The sequence below is a fragment of the Staurois parvus genome, unplaced genomic scaffold, assembly GCF_062004578.1.
Source record: "Staurois parvus isolate SC_StPar_1 unplaced genomic scaffold, SC_StPar_1.0 ptg000858l, whole genome shotgun sequence".
Classification (NCBI taxonomy): Eukaryota; Metazoa; Chordata; class Amphibia; order Anura; family Ranidae; genus Staurois; species Staurois parvus.
Genome location: NW_028318654.1, coordinates 1,535,001 through 1,553,781, shown reverse-complemented (window position 1 = coordinate 1,553,781; position 18,781 = coordinate 1,535,001). Strand labels below are relative to the sequence as shown.

General features: G+C 43.3%; 1 protein-coding gene across 1 annotated transcript in view; it reads right to left on the bottom strand.

Moving 5' to 3' along the window:
- Positions 1-18,781, bottom strand: part of LOC149443481 (transmembrane 4 L6 family member 1-like) — a 32,986-nt gene that overhangs the window by 6,982 nt on the left and 7,223 nt on the right. Inside the window, exons 2-5 of the mRNA XM_089655634.1 lie at positions 12,191-12,373; positions 9,782-9,847; positions 6,225-6,370; positions 4,504-4,696 (exon numbers count right to left, since the gene is read on the bottom strand). Of these exons, the coding sequence (XP_089511760.1) occupies positions 4,504-4,696; positions 6,225-6,370; positions 9,782-9,847; positions 12,191-12,361 (576 nt within the window). The 5' untranslated portion in view covers positions 12,362-12,373. The remainder of the gene's footprint in view (positions 1-4,503; positions 4,697-6,224; positions 6,371-9,781; positions 9,848-12,190; positions 12,374-18,781) is intronic.

The following is an 18,781-nucleotide window of genomic DNA, read 5'->3' as shown; positions in this document are numbered from 1 at the left end:
ACTCTTGCAGGGAAGAGGACTTGTGCTACAAGGTGGTGGGGTGGGGGGGATTTTAAATCCACACCCCCTTCTAGCACAAGTCGTCTCCCCTCCCAAAGAACCCTCCAGTACATATCCTCTTATCTTCAACCCTGCAAATCACTCCTCCATGTGTACACCATTTTTTCTACTAGTATTGCAGTGGACGGTGTCAGTAGAGCAGTGGACAGTGATGATAGGGCAGTGGAAGGTGTCAGTAGGGCAGTGGACAGTGACAATAGGGCAATGGACAGTGTCAGTAGGGCAGTGAATGGTGTCAGTAGGGAAGTGGCCGGTGACGGTAGGGCAATGGACAGTGTCGGTAGGGCAGTGGAAGGTGTCAGTTGAGCAGTGGATGGTAGGGCAGTGGACGGTGATGGTAGGGCAGTGGTCGGTGTTGGTAGAGCAGTGGACAGTGACGATAGGGCAGTGGAAGGTGTCGGTAGGGCAGTGGACAGTGACAGTAGGGCAATGGACAGTGTCAATAGGGCAGTGAATGGTGTCAGTAGGGCAGTGGACAGTGTCGGTAGGGCAGTGGAAGGTGTCAGTTGAGCAGTGGATGATAGGGCAGTGGACGGTGACGGTAGGGCAGTGGTCAGTGTTGGTAGAGCAGTGGACAGTGACGATAGGGCAGTGGAAGGTGTCAGTAGGGCAGTGGACAGTGACAGTAGGGCAATGGACAGTGTCAGTAGGGCAGTGAATGGTGTCAGTAGGGCAGTGGCCAGTGACGGTAGGGCAGTGGAAGGTGTCGGTTGAGCAGTGGATGGTAGGGCAGTGGACGGTGAGGGTAGGGCAGTGGTTGTTGTTGGTAGAGCAGTGGACAGTGACGATAGGGCACTGGAAAGTGTCGGTAGGGCAGTGGACAGTGACAGTAGGGCAATGGACAGTGTCAATAGGGCAGTGAATGGTGTCAGTAGGGCAGTGGGCAGTGACGGTAGGGCAATGGACAGTGTCAGTAGGGCAGTGGAAGGTGTCAATTGAGCAGTGGATGATAGGGCAGTGGACGGTGACGGTAGGGCAGTGGTCGGTGTTGGTAGAGCAGTGGACAGTGACGATAGGGCAGTGGAAGGTGTCGGTAGGGCAGTGGACAGTGACAGTAGGGCAATGGACAGTGTCAGTAGGGCAGTGAATGGTGTCAGTAGGACAGTGGCCGGTGACAGTAGGGCAATGGACAGTGTCGGTAAGGCAGTGGAAGGTGTCGGTTGAGCAGTGGATGATAGGGCAGTGGACGGCAACGGTAGGGTAGTGGACAGTGATGGTAGGGCTGTGATCAGTGTCGGTAGAGCAGTGGACCTCTATCCAAAAACCTGAATAAGCTCTGCTGAACCCAATCCCATCCAAACTGCTCACAAAGTGGCACTGGGTGCTCTACGACCCTTTCAAGCACCTTTTAATTGCAAAATAAATGCATAAAAGGTCAAAGCAATCCACAGGCATCCCACAAACACAGAAGATATCACATGCAGCCTTCTTAGGGCACGCCATGTTCAAATAGCTTATTTCTGTGGATGAAATTCCTGGAACATTTCACAAGTGAGCACTGGACAATGTCAGGATTAATTATGCCAGGATGGGACTGCAGTGGGGACTATACTGAAGTCCTATGGATATGGAGGTTTTGTATTTGTCTGTGTTGGTTTTCTTTTCTTTTTATTTCTCTGTTGGTTGAACTGGATGGACTTGTGACTTTTTTCAATCAGATTAGCTAAGTAGAGAGAATAAATTTCCATAATGGGGAGTTCATTGTTAGGGTGTACATACACTTTAAATCATTCCAATAGGCACCATAAAACATCTTTCTCTTTACCTTAGTGCCAGGTAAGACATAAATCACAAGAGAATTCACTAAAACTTCTTACTACAGTCGGTTTAACATGGTTTCCTATGGAACATGTTCACATCTCTGCTTTTTTGAGCTGCTGCGTTTTTGGAAAGGGTCAAGGACTTTTTTATAGAGTTCAATGGAGAATCTTCTGAAATGCATGGTAGTGCGTTTTTGCTGCGTTTTGCATTTTAATTCTGCCCAGCAAAAAAAAAAATCCACTTTAAAAAAAGAAAAAAAAAGATCTGAACAAAATGCAAAAAGCGCTAATAGCACGTGTAGAAAAATGAAAAATGCACTGCAAAATGGAGAAAAAGCAAACTGCTTAGGTGTGAAGGGAGCCTTAAAGCCCATGGGTCTCTTCACACTAGTGTGCTTAAAAACGTGGCATGTATTTTCAAAAATGCATACCCCGTTTTTAACACACTTTCAATGCGTTTTTGGGTCGCTGTCTGGTTTCCTGACTCCCAGCATGCACCCAGGAAACATGGTCATGTGGCTAAAAAAACACACACACCAAAAACGCAGATGTGGTGTGCTATTGATGTATTCCCATTGGCTTACAATGGAAGGTGCATTTTTGATGAAAAACACACCAAATATGCTGCATGCAGGACTTTTCAAAATGCAGAACAGCAATGTGAGCAGTTACATAGAATTTTACGGGAAATAATTTTCATGTGCTTTTGTTGTACTAGGAAGGTGTGTTTTAGCATGGAAAAAAGTGCACCAGTGTGAAAGGGACCCAACTCCAGGCAAATAAAAAAGTATTTTTGCTGTGCAAGGGTTAATTGCTTGTTTATGTCTAGGGGAACAATAAATGGAAATATACTTACCCAATCCTCCACTTGTCCCTGCAGCGTCTGCACCCCAGTGCTCCAGGGTCCTGATGTCATCAAGACCAGAGCAGGGTCCATAGCCCTGCTCTGGATGTGAGGACATTGAGGGACAGTCCAGCCAGATTGTGGGGGAGTGCCATCTGCTGTGGGGTGGAGGATCAGGTAAGTAAACCTGTTTCTCCTATCCACTAGATCAGGGGTGGGCAGCTGTGGCCCTCCAGCTGTTGTAGAACTACAAGTCCCATGAGGCATTGCAAAACTGACAGTTACACGCATGACTCCCAAAGGAAGAGGCATGATGGGACTTGTAGTTCACCAACAGCTGGAGGGCCACAGTTGCCCTCCCCTGCTCTAGATAATACGGGCACAGAACCACCAAAAAAAGGTTTTTTTTCTGTCCAGAGTTGGGCTTTAACAAACAGCTACTGACCTGACTGAAAAACAGGATCAGCACTAACTAGGGAGTGAAGACCTCTGACATTAAGACTGGTAGAAGCAGGACTTTTGTTTCTGACATATGTCACTCTTTTGCGTTTAGGACATTTTTAGGACTTTTTAAGTGCCCACATACCACACATCATGCTACATGTTCTACATTAAAAAGCTGCTCAAATCTGCAGTGCATAGGTGTGATCTAATAATGAATAGGATTTCTGCTTGAAATTTATTGTAAAGCGCTGAGCAAACTGTTGGTGCTATATAAATCCTGTATAATAATAATACTTTAATTTAATGTGGTCGTAAACACTTACATATACTCAGTGAAGTCACTGGCCTCAGATGATACAGAGATTAAACAAATCCGCCTACATAAATTGTACCTGTTTATCTGCTGCATTCTCTTCTCTACATCCGTTCAAAGTTCAGGATTTATAAATGTAGCACTACCCCCTTAGGAGTTGCTGAAGTTTTGGGTCCCCCTATAGTCCTGCACAGCCGGGTAACAAGCATTTCCACATCACCTTGCATTCAGGAGACAGGAGACGCTCCTTCCCTGCCACACAAGTGGTCCTCTTTCAGGGGGCCAGTGAAGTCCCAAGCTTTCCTCCTTCCAAGATTCTTTCCTTGAGGTGATCTCTTCTCCATCTGGGCCCCCTCCCAGGCTCCTACTCTCCATATTCACTTTCTCATCTTCCACCTGAACTCTCCTGCTGCCGAGCAGGCTCTGTCACTTTTAAGGGCTGTCCTGGCCCCATGCCAAGCCTTTTGTTGGGGATTGGCCAGGATCATCTAAAAGTACAGATCAGCCACTCCTCTCCTCCTCCCACTGCTTCTAGATCTTTTACCAAAGTTCCACAGCAGGAGGAAGTTTTAGCCCCTGATCCATATTTCACCCTTCTGGCTATCACATCAGGCTCACCCTCTGACTAACAATTAGAGTTAGAGCTCCCCCTAGCTAACCAGGAGGCTGCTGCATAAAGCGTGTCTGAGAATTCAGAAAAATGGGGCGGAGAGTTGAAATTACACTCCGCGGAGCTCAGTGAAGAGGGTACTGAGAGCTGATTGAAGGGAAGGGACACCCCCTCTCCACACAGCTCTCAGGAACAGAACTGAGGCTGTCAATCTGCTGGAGGTCCCTCCCCTGTTACCATTTTTCTCTTGGTCTCAGGAAAACTTGTCAGATGTGTTTCGTGCTGATATCAGAGGAATGAGGCAGCAGACAGAAATGACACTTAGTGCTCTTAATTGAGACAAGTGCACACTATAGAGAGATATGTTTTTTTTTCATATTTCATGTCTGGGGTTTACAACCACTTTAATGAAATAGATAACTGTGAAGAGCTCCTTATTCTGTAGGAAAGACCATTATTAACAATGACATACGTTGACCTTTCTTTTCCTCAAGCAGGTGCCACAGATCGCCCCAATGACTCCATTGATGACTTGTATGAGACACAGGACGGCCTCAATGGCAGAGATTCCCAATGTGATGGAGAACAAGACAACGTTCCACAACACGACATTCTCTGGTTCCTTGCAGATGCTCCACCTGTCCTGACTGAACAGGTAATTCTCTCTGTGGATCAGAGACATTCAACGAAGTTCAATCAACAAGCATGTCTAAGCAACAAGTCAAATCAACCAGTAAACAGATAATCCTATTAAGGCTGGACTCACATATTTGTCTTTTTGAAATCAATGGAAACACTTCAAAATGCATCTCAGTGCATGCAATAAGATGTATCAACCCACAGCATGATGCACATCGAAACATGCACAAAACCACACCATGACATGCGTCAAACCCATGTTGATGTGTTGTAATGCATGTTGACATCTAATACAAAGTGCATTGCAACACACGTTGAAAGCACACATACGTGTATTAACATGAACTTCGGTGTGCTTCTATTGATTTCAATGGAAAACTCACTGGGGAAGCATGTATGGAATCCCAGCCTGAGGAAACATTGCAAATGTGGTGAATTTATAAAGACTATAGACTAGAGGACCAGTATTCTGCACATTTGGTGCAAAGCAACAGCTTTGCTTTAAACTCCTCCCAAGCATTCAGAAAAACTCAAATAATAAAACGTTTAATTTGGTATTGTGTGCTGACTAGCTGAACTGAGTGCTGGGCAATTTTTGTTTTGTTTAATGCAGTTTTTTACAAACTGTGGACTGTGGGTCAGATGCAGCCTTTTGCTTGCATTTATCCAAGTCTTGAGGTATTGTTCCTTCCACTGAAACAAGGCATTATTCCTCCCACTGATACCAACAGTGGGGCATTATTCCTCCCACTGACACCAACAGTGGGGCATTATTCCTCCCACTGACACCAACAGTGGGGCATTATTCCTCCCACTAACACCAACAGTTGGGCACTAATCCTCCTACTGAAACCAACAGTAGGGTACAATTCCTTCCACTGACACCAACAATGGGGTACTTTTCCTTCCACTGACACCAGCGATGGGGTATTATTCCTCCCACTGACATCAGTGATGGGGCACTATTCCTCCAAATGATAACCAATGATAGGGCATTATTTCTTCCACTAATACCAATGATCGGGCACTAATCCTCCTACTGACCACAGGCACTATGTAATCAATGATGGGGCACTATTCCTCCCACTGACATCAATAATGGGGCACTATTCCTCCAAATGATACCAATGATTGGGCATTATTTCTCCCACTAATACCAATGATCCTCCTCCTACTGACCACAGGTACTATGTAATTTTTGTACTCCCTCCTCAAGGCATTGTTTACTTTCACTGAACCTGGGGCATTTTTTTGTTCCCATAGGTCACAGTCGGGCCCCCTTAAAGCCTGAAGGCTCTTTGTTTAGAAAGTTTGGAGATCCCTGGTTTAATGTATTGTCTTACCCATGTGCTCCTCCTTTTTTTTTAATTATCAGTTGATCTCATCGACTGAGTTGGAAATTGTGGCAGATAGAGACAGAAATATAGGTAGCCAGGGCTGACTCACTAGGCCCCACCTATAACTAGAAAATCCTTTTTATGTGGACCAGTCCTTTAAAAATGAACACAAATGTGACACAGTAAATATACATATTCTATTCATTGTACTACTTACTCATCAGTGTCATTCCTGAAGGGATATATGTATTCTCCATCTCCTATGTCACACAGAGGACCATTAATCAAGCCCATAACTGAGATTACTACGCAGTACGCTGCTCCCACTGTGCCCAGTGCAGACAGAAGGACAGACAGGAACATCTGACAAACCAAAAAAAGAAGACATATGTACACTGCAGTAATACTCTGTCATCGTTCTCTTTGTCTTTACTTATTTTATACCGTAGGGATCTGATGCCCTGTACTGTTAGCTGCTAATATCTGTATAATTATGTATGCACTTCCTGTCCCTGGGTTGTTAGCTTTGAAACCTTGGAAGAAGGAAGTGGAAAGACAGAGAAAGTCTCAGCCACATGTCCTGTCCATGCTGCAAAACCCCATCCAGAAGGGACTATTATGCAAGAATTCCTAATAGTTTAACTGCAGCTGCTGAGTGTATTTCTAAATCCTCATGAAAAAAGTATCTCTTCCCTGTCCTTGTTATTATCTCTCATGCACAGTTGCAAATATCTAGGTCTGTGCTAGTGTATGTGTAGTGGTCACCTTACAGTATATTTGTGGGTGAACCTGTTTATGCCAAATGTTTATATGCAGCCTCTGTTATTCTAGTTAACCCTGTCCCTTCTGGTTTGGGATTCTATAGCTAGTTTTAGCTTAGGGCTTGATAACCAGCATGGGCTAGAGCCAGGTTAGACTTCAGGTGACCAGGTCGCAAGTTAGGTTAAAAACTATTAGGGATGGGCTAAAATGCATAAGAGATAGGCTGACCCTGAGTTCCAGTGCCACAGTTCCAATATCACACTACAATTCCTGCTAGTGAGTAGCTCCGTTCCAGGCTGGTTGAACAACATGTATTATTTCTATACTGGTGTACATCGATATACTTATGGCTAATGTTATATGCTGGTTGTTGTAGTTCTGCTTGTAATTACTTGTTTAGCTACTGATTAATTTCCCAATAATGGAACCCCCCAGTTTACAGAGGCCCAGTTCTGGTGGGAGGCACTGACAGCTTTATTATCAAACCCAACTCTTCCACTTAGCAAAGGTTCTGGTTCTCTTATTTACCTACAGGTTTAGCACAATATCCTTTTTGGGGAGGGCCATTTCTCATAACCCCCCCACAAAAAAAAGAGGGCTCAGGGGCGGACTGACCATTTGGAGACTCCGAGGGCCCAGGGTCAGAAGGGGGCCCCATGAGATGCCCCTGGTACCTTTTTCATAGGCTTTTTTGAGTTTGGGCAAGGACACAGGGGCCCCATGATCCCCTATTGCCCGGGGGCCCCATGAGTTGTCAGTCCGCCCCTGAGAGGGCTACAATATTTTTATATAGAGTCAACAAGTGCAGATCATTGCAGATCTATTACCATCAGTTCACAGTTTTTCCTTAACTCCTAAGTGGTCACTGTAAGTAACTTCTTACAGGGTTGTTTGACTTGAGTAAGAGCACATCTTGTTCAGCAGGCACCTAAAATATGTTGAGTTGCTGTAAACATGAATACATCCTAAAACAACAGTAAAAACCAGACATGTTGGTCACTCAGTGGCATGAAATATCTGAGAAAGAGTGTGATTTTCATGAATGAGCATGGAATATTGTCTCAAGACTCAGGCTATTTTTTTTTTCACTGGAGAGTTCAAAATGCTCAGACTTACAGTATGTCTGCTTTTGGAGATATGCCAATGTTCACAAGTAAGCAGTTTTTAGGGTCAACAGACTACAGCTTGTACCCACTCTTTCACCTTACAGTATGTTAATCTCTATACACTTCTAGGGCAAGGACAATAAATAGAAAATGATTTAGAACAGTGGTACCCAACCTTAGTCCTCAAACACCCTCAACAGGTCATGTTTTCAAGATTTTCTTCAGATTGCATAGGTGCTTTAAAATCAGTGTCAGTGGTTCTGCATCTATTTTATCTAAGAAAAAGAATCCAAACATGGCCTTTTGGTTATACTTGAGGACTAAGGTTGGAAACCATTAGTTTACACAAGACCAGCTAAATGTCGAAAAAGTGCTTAATTTAAAGCAGTGGTCTCCAAACTGCAGCCCTGGGGCCAGATGTGGCCCTTTTCTTCACTTTTTTCAGCCCTTGAGACATTATTCCTGCCACTGACACCAACATTGGGGAATAATTCCTGCCACTGATGCCAACAATGGGGAATAATTCCTTCCATTGACAACAAAAATGGGGCACTATTCTCCCACTGACACCAACTATTTCTCCAACTAATACCAAAGATCAGGCATTGTTTACCGCTACTGATCACAGTCCAGCCCCCCTAAATTCTCAAGGACAGTAAACTGGCCCTTTCTTTGGAAAGTTTGGAGACTCCTGATTTAGAGACTATGGTAGTGCTGCTTCTGGAGGACTGTGCCCAGCTTGTACCAATAAACCATTCTAACACTGTAAAGCCACTTTACGCACATTCCTATTGTTTGGTAGTACCATTCATCATAGTGATGAGTCAGTAGGAAGGTGTGGGGCATGCCAATGCGTTGGCTAGTGAACATGACACTATCGTACAGACTGTGTCTTCTGAATACATGGTTTTTAACCAAATAGTGCAGCTAATTAAATTGGACTTGAAGGCAAAAAGTTAGAATTTGCTATGTTATATGGAACATTTAGAAATGGAAACTGTGCATAGGCCATAGTTTGGAATTCAGGATAAGTGGTACATTTTTCTAATAGTAGAGAATTTCCTGGTTTATGATTGTGCCTGGGCACTCCTGTACCTACAGGCTCATCACTGTGTATCTGCAGTGTGAGATCAAAGGCACTGCTGCCTCTGATTGCTAGTCTCTGGAGATTTGAAGTGAGATTTGGCAATGTCACTACTGTGCTGCTCACTGTTTTCCTTGCTGGAGGCTCTGACATGAGAAATCAAAGCACAGTCTCTACCAAATTGGCCACCTCCACACAGACACCATCATGCATGGTAAGTTAGTAATGGGGAAAAGTTCAGCTGCAGGAAGACCATAGGTAACGTTGGTGACTAGTCCTATGCACTTTGCCTGACTTTTAATGTGCACAGCTAACATAGTTCAGTTTCCATGTCTGTTCTTTTCTAGTGGTAGTTTAGTTGGTCTTTTGCACAGCAAGTCTGATTCTGCATAGTTTTTTTCCTGAGCCCTTGAAGATTTGTATTCATGCTTTTGGCAGTTCTATCTTATCCACAATAATTCCTGCTGCCCCCTTCTCATTTTGCCCTCAAACGATGATGATGGCTACTAAGGCACAATTCATTATAGTTGGTGAAGGTAAATGCTTCAAAATTAAAGTTCTCAAACCATCCTCAGATAACACTAAGAGTGTACGTTTGTGGATATTTACACAAAAATTTAGGGAACTCTCTAGTTTGAATAGGTATTGTCCCAACTATTCTCTAAAGAGTAAACCTAAAAAGTTTAATCTTTGGGAGACGTGAGGACAGATTTGAGAAGCTAAGCTCTAACATGACATATAACCTGTGAAGATCACACTTTACACATGAAACATAAGATATTTGTAAAACTTTTCATAAGCATGATGATTAGAGTTTCTTACCCCACATCTGTTGGCACAACACCCATCTCCTCCAGCACCCAACATCATAAATGCAGGTAGGAAAACCTGCACAATAGAGTAGTACTAATTAATTTCATGGAGAAAACAATTGTTCAGTCCACTTTGGTAGCTGCGTATGGACAACCTAAAGATTGTTAGATTTATTTAGTCCTTTGGAATTAAAATAAACCTGTCAGGGGCATGTTTTCAGATTAATAATGATGAAATGCAAGAACTTTGTGATGCCTACAAAAACTCTTTTAATTGGTTTCTAGCCAGTGGTTTGCTGCTGGGCAGCAGTATGCTGTGCTGATTGGGGTGCAGGACAATCTTGCCCCTCTTCCGATGTGCCCACATGTTATATTGAAATGCAATTTATTAGTAAGCTCTGCTGAGGGAATACTTGTGTAGAGTTGGAGCACAGACGTGCTTGGTGTGGTTTCCCAAATTAGTCACTAGATATATCCATATATCCATAGTTACGGTTGGGAACTCTGTAGAGAATAGTAGGTCCTTGGTAGTCCTAGAGGTCCCCAGAGTAGTGAGTGGGGCATACTATAGAAAGTGAGGAAGTGCTAGCCCTCCCTGCCCTGCCAGTGTGGGTGTCTTTGGTAGAGGGTTCTGTATAAATAGTTTGGCTGGCGCAGGTCTGTGGTTGTTGGTTATGGGAAACAGTGCAAGGACCAAGGTATGCATAGCTGTAATTTATGAAGCTAAATAATATAAGATAGGGGAAACGGTAGTGGTGCCACACCCTTAAATTAGATTACATATGAGAAACCAAAAGTATGCATCTGGATTTTTTTATTGGCACCAATCATTGAAGAATAACCATCAATTCCAAACACAAATATATTTTTTAGAACTGATGGTTATTTTATGATTGGTGCCAATAAAAATAACACAGGTCTGTACTTTTGGTTTCTTGTTATAGTTGAGGCTCTAGATTCTGGGAAGCAAAGAAGAAAAGGTATAGGACTTGTAGGGGACTCACATCCCTTTTGCATAGGATGTGGGAAACTGGCAAACCTCTATGTATATGGGCTGGTCCTTGACTCAGCTCTCATCTCTACTGTTATCTGACAAATAAGGATTGGGCTGTCACCATGGGGATGACTGTAAGGATGTAAATATATACTGTATATGTATCAACTGGTTCAGTCAAAAGTTAAAAGGCTTCCATTGTGTGGACTCTTCCTTCTCCTAACCTCTATAACTTCTGGAAACAAAAACTTGTGCTGTATGTGGCTGCTATTGGGGTCCATTGGCATAAGACCTGAGGAAGGTATGGCAGGGCTACTGGTGTGGTGCTGATTAGGCCAGGCCAAGCCAGGGTCCTCCTAGTAGTACTTCTGTACGGCACTCAGGGGAAAATCCTATGCCCATAGCTCCTCAGTGAGTTGAAGAGGACCAGCCTTGGGTGCACATGAGCTGGTTAAAAAGTGTAGGTGCTCCCCCACCATATGGCTGTGCACATGGAAGGCATGCTTCCCAGCATCCAGCAAGAACACACCATTAAGCAGCACTTGTACAAAGTTAGCTAATGAAACAAATGAATAGAACTTCAGTCCTCGGACAGAGATTGATGTAATTTGTTTCCTTAGTCAACTTTGTACCAGTGCCCCCTGTTACATTACACTGTATTTTAGGGACACAGAGGGGTTGTATCAATGTTTTGCAGAGGATGTGGGTAGACAGGCACTGTAATATGTAGAATGAGTATAGGCAGTGATGATTCTCCATGTGTTCTCTGTGTTTGATCATGTTTTAAAGTTCAAGGGATGAATGGGAACTCATTGTTCCCTGCATTATGTATTACAGCACCTATGTGCTACAACTTCTGCATGATGTCTCACGGCACATGTAGACTATGCAGCTGTTCTCATGGACTTCAGCTTCTAAAAGAAAATCTGCAGAGCTCTTCCATTAAGATTTGTGTACAATACCAGACTGCAAATGAACGATGATTTATGGTCCCATTTACCATCGCATGTGTTCCTGCAAAAAATATGGCATACCAAGCCCAGTGCCATTGACTTTGAATGGCACCCCTATGCATTACAGTGCAACACAACACACAATGTGCTCTGTTGAAAAATAAAACAGAGACATTTTTTTCTACTTTGGGGCCCCAAAAAATGAATGGGCTGTGGTAGTAGTGCCCCACATTTCAAGAACGCTACTAGAAAAGCTTTGTAAATGTTTGCTGTAAACATTGCTCTGTTCATACAGTACACTAATCGAAATTTGGCCAGTTCAGCAGGGACTGGTCAAATTTTGATCAGAGTGTGTCCATACCTGCTCAACAGAAGTCAGTCATTTGATCTACTTCTGTCAACAGGACATGCAGGAAAACTTTTCAATGAACACAATATTTTTCATCCCATAAAAATAGGATTTTGTTCTTACCAGTAATCCAGCTCCAACGATTCCATGGAAATACCATACAAAATCTGTTATCTGCTCTACCTCTATTATTTTTCCATTAGGGAAGTATAGGAGAAGGTTAGCAGCGATGGCAAGGATTCCCAATGGGAAGAGGAGTTTCCCAATCAACTTTGCACATTTTCCTGTACACATTGTCTGATATTCCTGAAATAATAAGTGTAGTGAGAATTTGTTATTTCTGTCTGAAATCTGGTTATTCTATCTTCTTCAACATCAAATTCTACTCCACAAAATCCTCAAAGTTCACATATTTTACTAGTGAGAGCTATCAAGCTTGAGTGATATATGCATGTACAGGACAATATTTAGATATCCTACTTCCCTGGACACACTCGAATGATGACACCTTTTTTTTTACCACCCCTTGTAACATTCAATTACTTAGTAAAAATACAAGTAGAAAAAGAAGCATCTTCATTTTTAACTGTTCAGCTCAACAAACAAGCTACATGAGCACATTGCAGCAGTCTAGGGCAGACAAGGCATTGAGAAGAGGCAGAGGTCAGTGACTCAGAAGGGACTGAAGCTGGAGAAACATGGTGCCAGACAGTCAAATGGAATTTTCAGCAGGAGGTCTTCAATGGTCATTGATTTCTAGTTAACCCTTTAAGAAGGCTTTAATGCCTGCATGATGGTGCAGCTTCTGTATCATGTAACTGCTATGATTGCAGAGATCACATGATTTAGAGCCTGCCCTGCTGGCTGCTGTTCAGAAGCTATGACAGAGTGACACCTCCGTCAGTGGTTGGGCGAGCACAGTGAGCACACTCTCTTCACTCAACCTCTGGCCGCCATGGACGCATATGTGCAGTGCCTGGACAATAAAGCCCACTCTCTTTGCAGCTCAATATATACATTGCGCTGTCAGCAAGGGGTTTGAATCCAACTGATCATTAAAGCAGAACTAAAGTCAGGGATACTCACTTACTCTTTAACAGTAAGATTTGTTCTAGGAGGGGAAATGTAATTAGGATTTGTTCTAGAAAGGGAAATTTGGGGGGGATGTGCTGAGAGTGGGTGATTTGGGGGGTTTATGATAGGGGCAAGCAGGTTTGGGATAGGGGAAAGAAGAGGGGAGATTAGGGGTGTGTGCTAGAAGGGGTGATTTGGGGGCTTCATACTAGGAGGCAAAATTTTGCAGAGATTTTGGGAATGTTAGAAAGGGGCATTTGGTTGAAAGAATATGTGCTAGCAGGGATGATAGGGGGAAGTATTTGTGCTGGGGGGGGATTTGGGAGGGGGTATTTGTGCAGGAGGGGGAATTTGGAGGGTGATGGGGTAAGATTTGTTCTAGGAGGGGGGGTGCTAGCGGGGATGATTTTGGGGATTTGTGTTGGTAGGATGGGTGAAAGAATATTTGTGCTAGGAGGGGGGATTTGGAGTGTTTTGCTAGAAGGGGTGATTGGGGGGGGGGGATTGTCCTAGAAGGGGGAATTTTGGAGAAGATGGAATTTGTGTTAGGAAGGGGGATTTGAGGCGGGGGGGATTTGTGCCAGTAGGGATGATTGGTGGGTATTTGTGCTAGGAAGGGAAATTCGTCAGGAAAGGATTTGTGCTGGGAGGAGGATATGGAGAGGGAGGGAGAGATTGCGCTTGCAGGGGAAATTTGAGGGGTTAAGGATGTGTACTAAGAGGGTATTTTTGGGGGGTGGAAAGTCATTCTAGCTGGGGAGATTTGGGGGGAGAGATGATTTGAGCTGAGGGGGGGAGTGAGAGGAACGATATATGGTGGGAGGGGGGATTTCAACAGGGATTTATTCGTACTGGGAGGAGGGGGAATTTTGGTTTGGGGAGAATTTTGGCTTGCAATGGGTATTTATGCTTTGCAGCTAAGCATGGCAATTAATGTTGACATTTTTTTTTGGGGGGGGGGATTTTTGCTGTCACATGATGCTCATACATCTTGGGGGGGGGGGCACAGTTTGGCATCTTCGCCCTGGGTGCTGGCTGGTCTTGTCCCAGCACTGAGGTCTACCCCCACCTGCACATTGTGACTGGACAGTGTAATGAGAAACAGCAAACTGATGAAATGATCTCTTTCTTACTCTGCACTATCCTTCTATCTGTATGCTCCACACACAATGGCACACCTGATTGGCTCCTTGTGCTGCATTTCTCTCCCCCTTCTCTGATCTCTGCTGTACAGTGGATTGCATAAGGCTGATACCAAGTTAAATCCAGACGCTTGCACTGCTTGCATTAAATGGTGTATTAATAAATACAGAGCTGCATTCAATTTGTGTATTTTTATTCTGCTCTGAATCTGAATGTTTGCATAGTTTTTAATTGTATTGTTACTTTTTGCATAGTACAAAATACACAATGAAAACAGGCAATTTGCAATTTTTATTAATAAATTAAATGTAAGCAGTTAGTGAGATTGATGTTTTCGATTCTGCTCGAATACTTTGCAGCTTTCGTGTATTTTATCTAAAATTCAATAAAAAGATTGTTATAAAATGACGGAGGTTCAGGAAATAATTATTTAAGACATGATTACATAGTGAGTGGAAATTCTGCTTAATGTTTGTTTTTCAGTATAACCTGCTTGTGAGTCGTGAGCAATAATTATTTTATATTGATCTCTGCACTTGTCAAACAAACCACAGTATATGAAACCTTCATTGTATGTGCACTTGTACAAAACAAATAACTACCCAAGCAGAGATGGATTAAGTTACTGAGCACCATGCAGAGGTGATAATCAAAAACCAATGATCCCAACCATTCTTAGCATATAATCTTGGGGTAGACCCATCTAGAATAAGACCCTGGGTCAGACCCAGCAGGATAAGATCACAGGGGAGACCCACTTGGCATAAGATCTTGGGGCAGAGCCATGTGGAATAAGACTCTGGGTAAAACCCATCCAGAATATAACCCTGGTTCAGACTCACCAGGATAAGTTCCCGGGGCAGACCCACTAGGCATAAGATTTTGGGGAAAGCCCATCTGGAATAGGACCCTGGGTAAAACCCATCTAGAATAAGACCCTGGTTCAGACTCACCAGGATAAGTTCCCAGGGCAGACCAACTGAGCATAAGATCTTGGGGAACCCCTCTGGAATAAGATCCTGGGTCAGGTCAACCTAAAATAGGACCCAAGACCAGACCCACCCAAGATTAGACCCTCAGAAATACCCATTGGGCATGCAGTAAGACCCTGGAGCAGACCCACCTAAAATAATATCCCTGGGGCAGACACATTTAGAATACAACTGTCAGAAATACCCACTGGGAGTAAGACCCTGAAGCAGACTCACCTAAGATAAGATCCATGGTGCAGAACCACCTAGGATACGACCAGGGGTGGACTGACAACTCATGGGGCCCCTGGGCAATAGGGGATCATGGGGCCCTTGTGTCCTTGCCCAAACTCAAAAACGCCTATGAAAAAGGTACCAGGGGCATCTCATGGGGCCCCCTACTGACCCCGAGCCCTCGGGCAGTGCCCAAGTTTCCAAATGGTTAGTCCGCCCTGGAAAGGACCCTCAGAAATACCCATCGGTCAGAAGACCTATCTGTCTCCTATGTCTGCTGGAGAAATATCTCCTCATGTTCTGTTCTGGGGACTACAGATAAATTAACAATAATGCTTCCTCACTCTTTTAACTACAGTGAGTGTTTTTATTGCTGTCTCTTGTTGGAAAATCACTGTCACTGGGACAAGAAGTAGAGGAAATCCTCCCCACAACGTTCCAGGCCTGAGAAAAGTTTTTCTAAAGTTTTACCCTAAGGACTTATGCTTTATTTAAGGCTTCAAAAACGAAACAAATCCATCATAGTTAGATAGTTAGTCTGGCTGAAAAAAGACAAAGTCCATCCAGTTCAACCACAGAGAAAAAAAAAAAAAGTTATAATCTTACACCCACAGTTGATCCAGAGGAAGGCAAAAAAATCCCCAGCAAAGCACAATCCAATTTGCTCCTAATGGGAAAAAAAATCCTTCCTGATCGCCAAAGAGGCAATTGGATATTCCCTGGATCAACTTTACCTATAAATGTTATATCCAGTTATATTCTGTGTATCAAAGAAACAATCCAGGCCTTTTTTGAAGCAATCCACTGAGCTGGCCAGAACCAACTCTTGAGGGAGTCTATTCCACATTTTCACAGCTCTCACTGTGAAGAAACCTTTCCATGTTTGGAGATTACATTTCTTTTCCTCCAGATGTAAAGAGTGCCCCCTTGTCCTCTGTAATGACCTAAGGGTGAATAGAGATAGCGGCAACATCAGGAGTGGCCAAATCAACAATTTGGTACATTCTGAGAAAGGAAGAACGCACTGGTGAGCTCAGCAACATAAAAAGGCATGGACGTCCATGGAAGACAACAGTGGTGGATGATCGCAGGATCCTCTCTATGGTAAAGAAAAACCCAGTCACAACATCCAGTGAATGATACGCTCCAGGAGGTGGGCATATCATTGTCAAAGTCTACAATCAAGAGAAGACTTCACGAGAGCAAATACAGAGTCTTCACCACAAGGCAGGGGCAGACTGACCATTTGGAAACTCGGCACTGCCCGAGGGCCCGGGGTCAGTAGGGGGCCCCATGAGATGCCTCTGGTACCTTTTTCATAGGCTTTTTTGAGTTTGGACAAGGATACAGGGGCCCCATGATCCCCTATTGCCTGGGGGCCCCATGAGCTGTCAGTCTGCCCCTGCCACAAGGTGCAAACCATTCATAAGCATGAAGAATAGAAAAGCCAGATTAGACTTTGCAAAAAAAATCTAAAAAAGCCAGACCGGTTCTGGAAAAGCATTCTTTGGATAGATGAAACTAAGATTAATCTGTACCAGAATGACGGGAAGAAAAAGTGTGGAGAAGACTTGGGACAGCTCATGATCCAAAGCACACAACGTCATCTGTAAAACATGGTGGAGGCAGTGTGATGCCATGGGCATGCATGGCTTCCAGTGTCACTGGGTCATTGGTGTTTATTGATGATGTGACAGAAGACAGAAGCAGCTGGATGAATTCTGCAGTGTTTAGAGATATACTGTCAGCCCAGAATCAGTCAAATACAGCAAAGTTGATTGGATGGTGCTTCACAGTACAGATGGACAATGATCCAAAACACACTGCAAAAACAGCCTAGGACCTTTTAAGGAAAAGAAGTGGATCATTCTGCAATGGCTGAATCAATCATCTGATCTCAACCCAATTGAGCATGCATTTCACTTGCTGAAGGCAAAACTAAAGGCAGAAATACCCACAAAGAACAATTGAAGACAACTGCAGTTAGAGCCTGGCAAAGCATCAGAAAGGAGGAAACCCAGTCTTTGGTAATGTCCGTGGGTTCCAGACTTCAGACAGTCATTGCCAGTAAAGGATTCTCAACAAAATATAAAAATGAACATTTTATTTATGACTATATTAATTTGTCCAATTACATTTGAGCCCCCCAAAATGGAGGGACAGTGTATAAAAATTGTTGCAGTTCCTAAAATGTGTACTTGATATTTATGTTCAACCCCTTGAATTAAAACTGAAAGTCTGCACTTCAAATTCATTTGGATTGTTTCATTTTAATTTATTCTGGTGGCATACAGAGCCAAAAGTATGAAAATTGTGCCTCTGTCCAAATATACAGTTGTGTTCAAAATAATAGCAGTCAGACATCACTAACCTGATCAATCACTGTTTTTGGTAGAAATGATATTTCTACATGGCAAATAATTTACTAGCAGGTGTAGTAGAGTAATAGAAATCCAACAGACCCAACAGTCATGACATGCATGCTGCTGATTCTGTGTAATTGAATCACTAATTGAAAGGGGCATGTTCAAAATAATAGCAGTGTGGAGTTCTATTAGTGAGGTCATTCATTCTTTGAAAAACAGGTGGCAATTATTGCCCTTATTTAAGGAAGGAAGGCAGCAAATGTTGTACATGCTGGTTACAGTGCATTTCTCTCTGAAATTCTGAGGAAAATGGGTCGTTCCAGACATTGTTCAGAAGAACAGCGTACCTTGATTAAAAAGTTGATTGGAGAGGGGAAAACATATAAAGAAGTGCAGAAATGATAGGTTGCTCAGCTAAAATGATCGCAAATGCTTTAAAATGGCAACCAAAACCTGATGATCATGGATCAGTTTGAATACATCAGAATACTTGAAGAGGTCATGCTGCCTTATGCTGAAGAGGAAATGCCCTTGAAATGGGTGTTCCAACAAGACAACGACCCCAAACACACCAGTAAACATGCAACATCTTGGTTCCAGACCAACAAGATTGACGTTATGGAGTGGCCAGCCTAATCCCCGGATCTTAATCCAATAGAAAACTTGTGGGGTGACATCAAAAATGCAGTTTCTGAGGCAAAACCAAGAAATAGAGAAGAACTGTGGAATGTAGTCCAATCATCCTGGGCTGGAATACCTGTTCACAGGTGCCAGAAGTTGGTTGACTCCATGCAACACAGATGTACAGCAGTTCTCAGAAACAGTGCTTATACAATGAAATATTCATTAAGTGATTCAAAGGAAAGCAAAATGTTTTGATTTGGAATAGAATGTGTAGTGTTCCCAATGCATTTGTGTGTATGGAA